Source organism: Otolemur garnettii, unplaced genomic scaffold (genome assembly GCF_000181295.1).
Source record: "Otolemur garnettii isolate 467f Iridium unplaced genomic scaffold, OtoGar3 scaffold00005, whole genome shotgun sequence".
NCBI lineage: Eukaryota > Metazoa > Chordata > Mammalia > Primates > Galagidae > Otolemur > Otolemur garnettii.
In genome coordinates, this window is record NW_003852400.1 from 1,149,566 (window position 1) to 1,154,777 (window position 5,212).

The following is a 5,212-nucleotide window of genomic DNA, read 5'->3' on the forward strand; positions in this document are numbered from 1 at the left end:
AAAGAAAGAAAGAAAAAAGGAGTATATTTAGATTCCAGAGGGATTTTGTAACAATAACTAACAGGCACTTTGTATCTTAAAGTGTGTAAATAGCATTCATATGTATTATTATTTGACCCTCCCACACAACTGTAAAGAAAAAAGAGCAAGTGTTCTGATCCTTACTTTACTAACGAGTCTATGGCACAGAAAGGTGAGTGGCAGAGCCAGGAAATGAACCCAAGTTTTAGACTGTAAGTCTCCATCATGCCACTAGTCCGTGGTATTCAGACGGCAGAACAAAAGAATAATAGGGTCCTGCTTATTAAAAAATAAAGCAATATTCCCAGCTAACTTTGGAATTTATAATAGCAGCAGAGTGTGGTATAATAATACTTCTTCAAAACCAGAACTAAAAATCACATAGATACTCACAAAACGTGGGACGGCAATTCAGAAAAAGTTGATTGGATCCAGTTAACCCACTTAGAGTAAGTTTTAGGTCAGAAACAGATGTGTATAAAAGTTGAGCCTCTCAGCTCGGCGCCTGTAGCTCAAGTGGCTAAGGAGCCAGCCACATACACCAGAGCTAGGGGTTTCAAATCTAGCCTGGGCCTGCCAAACAACAATGACAACTACAACCAAAAAATAGCCGGGTGTTATGTTGGGCACCTGTACTCCCAGCTACTTGGGAGGCTGAGGCAAGAGACTCACTTAAGCCCAGGAGTTGGAGTTGGAGTTGGAGTTGGAGGTTGCTGTGAGCTGTGATGTCACAGCACTCTACCCACAGTGGCAGCTTGAGGCTCTGTCTCAAAAAAAAAAAAAAAAGTTGAGCCTCTCAATAAATTGATAATTGAATTTAAGATATATGCACCTTCTATAATACAATTAGTTAATGTAATTTAACTGTTGTGAGTTCCTGAGTCGTAAGCACAGAAGCATCCCGTGTGAGTTGAAAGTTTCTCTGACACTGTGTAGTTTTTAACCGAAAGCCACTCTCCAGCAGGGCCTCAGGTGCTGCAGCAGTTCTGTGGAGTACAGGGCAGAGTCCAAGGCCCATCTGTTTGCTAGGGGTTTTTGTGAAAGTTTATTGTTATCAATGGGGAGAAGACTTTTTTGCTTTCCTTGTCTCAGAATTGTGTTTGCTCAAAGAGCCTTCGTCTTTGGATAGTTAAAGGCATTGTGAGTGATGCTTCTCAACCCAGTATAACAATACAAGTGAGATCTCAGACATTTTGCATGAAGCTTATGGGAATATACAGGCATACTGTAATGTGGTTATCTTGCCAAACGATGATCTGTGGGTTGAATTTTCAATCTTTTACCAAATTTAGGCAGTATTACTTTTCAACAACAAGAAAGCAGATGCCAAAGGTTTCAGGGAGGCTAGATTCTTCTAAACCAAAGAGAGGCACTGCTCAGCCTAGATGCCAGCTGTTCATTGATTTGGGCAACAACTCTGAGTTTCTAAGCAGGTTGGTGATATTCAGACTTGTTTAATTTCAATTTTAGATTTCAGCCGCCGATTACACCCAACGCGGCAACTTTCCAAGAAACCATAGGAGACAGCTTCGGCATTGCCATCGTCGCCTTCGCAGTGGCCTTCTCGGTTGCCAGTGTCTATTCCCTCAAACACGATTATCAGCTTGATGGCAGTCAGGCGAGTATACAGCCTACACGAGGTCTAACGAGGCAGCTTTATATGCTATTTAGTGCATATATCATCAATCGTGCCATTTCTAAAACAGGTTCCTCTTTGTTCTGTCAGGAGTTAATAGCCTTGGGATTGGGTAACATAGTTGGTGGAGCATTCAGAGGATTTGCGGGGAGTACCGCCCTCTCCAGATCAGCGATTCAGGAGAGCACAGGAGGCAAAACGCAGGTATTTCAAGATCTCTGCTGCAAGGGCCATCCTCACATTAGTAACCAGGAAATCCCAGCCGGGGGAAAAGTCGAGTTTGTGATGAGAATTTTTTTTATCTTTGCAGATCGCTGGGATTATCTCTGCTATCATTGTGCTGATCGTCATTGTGGGCATTGGGTTTCTTCTGGAGCCGCTGCAAAAGGTAACAGTCCCCTGTACTCGGATAACATTGCTCCTTTGGTGATGAATCAAGAACCCTGGTTCTTAAAACTCTGAAGGCACAGAGTAAACTAGAGGAAATGAGGAAACTGCAAACTCTCTGGTGTTTCTTCTTAAGCCAGTACTTTGGGGACCCCAACTATTTCTTTTCCCCTGGCAGCATGTGATAAATGTTAGGAATGCAGATGCCAAACTGGGCTTATCTACTCTGCTGTGTGTATGAGTGTGGCCCCGAATATAATTAATGTTGGAACAGGAAGGCCCCCTGGCTCTGCAGCTCCACGGGGATGGACTGAAGTGAAGGTTTGCTTACAAGTTCAGGTAGGCAGGACCTCTATCTAATTCACAGAGTGGTGCTACCAGCCACACAAATTCTTCTTAGGAATACACAGCTTCTAGAGCTCTGGTTTGGCTCTGAAACCAACAATGTCAGATTGCAGGATGGGGGTGAAGGGCTGCACTCGGACCTCCCATCCTTAACCCCACATTCCTCTGCCTGTAATTTTGAGGGGTTGGTGGGTTTTGGTTTTTTGTTTGTTTGTCTGTTTAAATACATTTATTTCAGGTTAATGTGAGGGTACAAACAACCTGGTCAAAATGTTTGATTTTGTTAGGTAGGAAGATTTGGCTTAGGGCTTTGGAAACTGCTGCAGCTCCCAGATTTAAAAAAAAAAAAAAAAAAAAGCCCTGGAAAATATAAGTTCTCTAGGAAACAAGAAGACGGTAAAACATTGTCCACTATGATTTTGATGTGATTGTCAGGGCACCTGGCAGTGCAACCGGAGTTGTGCTGACCTGCTTCTAGTCCTGACTCTGCTATTTATTATCTGTGTGTTTGGGGACAAATTACTCAACCTTTCTGAACCTCAGGGGCCCCATTCATAACAGAGGGAGAGAATAGTACCCGCCACACAGAGTGGCTTCGAAAATTAAATGACATAATGATGTGAAGAACTTAGCCAGGAGCCTGGCATATGATGAGTACTTGATAAATTAGTCATCATTGTTAATGTGGCTATTATCTAGGACATTTTTTCTTGTTGGTTTGTAGTCAGAATGTGAATTTGGCCCCAGGATTCTGGACACCTGGTGTGCTCATCCCAAAGAGCCTTACTGGCCAAATCTGTCTTCAAGCAGTGCAGAGTACTGTTTACCAAAAATGTGTTTCCGTGTGCTGAGCTACTGATTTCAAAATGAATGGCATGAAAGGAGTCAAGAAGTCACCACTAAAAAAAGAGAAGAATGTGTATCTCAATGAAAATAAACTCACACAACCCTTCCATACGGGAGAATTCTGCTCTACTGTGCTTTTCCCCAAGTGTACACATGGGCTCTATATAGCCCATATTGATTTGAAATTGCAGAAATAATTAACACAGAAATAATTATCATTTAAAATCCCCTCTCTTGGCTGGGAGCTGTGACTCATGACTGTAATCCTAGAACTCTGGGAGGCTGAGTTGGGAGGACTGCCTGAGCTCAGGAGTTTGAGTCTAGGCTGAGCAAGAGGAAGACTCCGTCTCTACTAAAAATAGAAAACTTAGCTGGGCATCGTGGCAGGCACCTGTAGTCCCAGCTACTCAGGAGTTGGAGGCAAGAAGATCACTTAAGCTCAGAGGCTTGAGTTGCTGTGAGCTATGATGCCATGGCACTCTACCCAGGGTGACAGAGTGAGAAATTGTCTCAAAAAAAACCTCTCTCCTGAATAAGCCACACTCCAGTACATTGTCTAAAACATTAATTCAAGGCCCTGCTATAAAGGATCACGTGATAAGTTCTTTTTAGGCCAGTGTGTCAGGGATGTCTTTGTTTCAGTTACTTTGCTTCTTTTATCACAGGAAGGCAAAATAATGCATAATAATAGCTAAAAATAAATATTTGTTGAGTGCTTATGAAGCATCAGCACAATTCTAAGCATTTTATATGTATTGACTCCTTATGTTCAATGCCGGATGGATACCAAGTTCCTGGGGAAATGACCTCCCTTTCCTTTCCATAGTTTCTCGATGCTCTGTAATTCCTACTTTAAAAAGTACTCTATTGTATATGTATCTCATTATAAATTATCTGAAATGGTTTTCCCATTGAGCACTGATCAAATAAGAAATAATGCCTAATTTTTAAAAAAATCTGTCTTTTCTGACAGCTGTCCCTTGTTATATTTTAAAAGTTCTGCAAAAAGGGGAGGCCTATTTTACAGAACCCTGTAAACCCTTCATTTGACAACCACAGTGGTGGCATCTTATGAAGCTGTAGTACAAAATCATGACCAGTCACCCACATTAGTACTCTCTGCTTAAGGAGATGGCAGACTTTATACAGTTTTCACCATTTTCTTAACTGTCATTCACTCGTGCGTCATTTCTTTTTTTCAAGTCACTTAAGGCTGTATTTCTTCTAAACATTTTACTCTTAGAGTAAAATGAATTGCCTTGATATAAAATTAGAAAAGTTACCTGTAAAACTTAAAGATATCCAGATTAGTTCAACTGTCTTCAGGATATGAAAATAAAAACTGTATTTGGCTTTTCTTGTACACTGTGCTTCCCTGGTATGAAAGTAGTCAGTGTGAGATGGTCGTACCCCTCCTGGTTGCCGGGAGGGCCATTGTTCCTACCGCTGTGTTAAAATCCAAAGAAGGAAGGAAGTGTACTTAGCTATTCAGCACTTTTCACCAAACTGTCCTAGTCCCCACAGGACAAATAATCTCATCCTGACATGTGGAGAATCTGAAGCCTGAAATGCCTGAAGCTTTACTAAGTTAGTAAACTTAGTAGAGCTAAGTTGAGAGCCCAGAGCACCCTTGGCGAATCCACCGTGGTAAAGCCTGTCACAGCTTCTTCGAAGAGGCTGTGTTCTGAGTGGTTGGCACCGGCTTGGGAAATATGCTTCCTTAGTTCATCCACTCATTCACTGGCTGATTATTCAGCCCCTCCTATATGCATTTGCCGTAGTAGATTCTGGGGAGATAGCAGTAACAAGACAGGTAGCCTTCAGGTTGTCCCAGAGTCCGACACAAGTCATTGTCAACCTTTTTGTGATCTTTAGCTTCCTCTTACAAAACTGAATGATTGCTAGTAATCATCAAAGGCTTGAGTTCTCACTCCAGGAACTTAAGCTCCCCAAGCTACTTTTTTTTTTTTTTTTTTT

At 41.9% G+C, this 5,212-nt stretch overlaps 1 protein-coding gene across 1 annotated transcript in view; it reads left to right on the forward strand.

The window, feature by feature from the left end:
- SLC26A3 (solute carrier family 26 member 3) overlaps nucleotides 1–5,212 on the forward strand; it is a 29,396-nt gene that overhangs the window by 10,987 nt on the left and 13,197 nt on the right. The window contains 3 exon segments of the mRNA XM_012811544.1: nucleotides 1,492–1,639; nucleotides 1,748–1,861; nucleotides 1,968–2,045. Coding sequence (XP_012666998.1) covers nucleotides 1,492–1,639; nucleotides 1,748–1,861; nucleotides 1,968–2,045 — 340 coding nt within the window.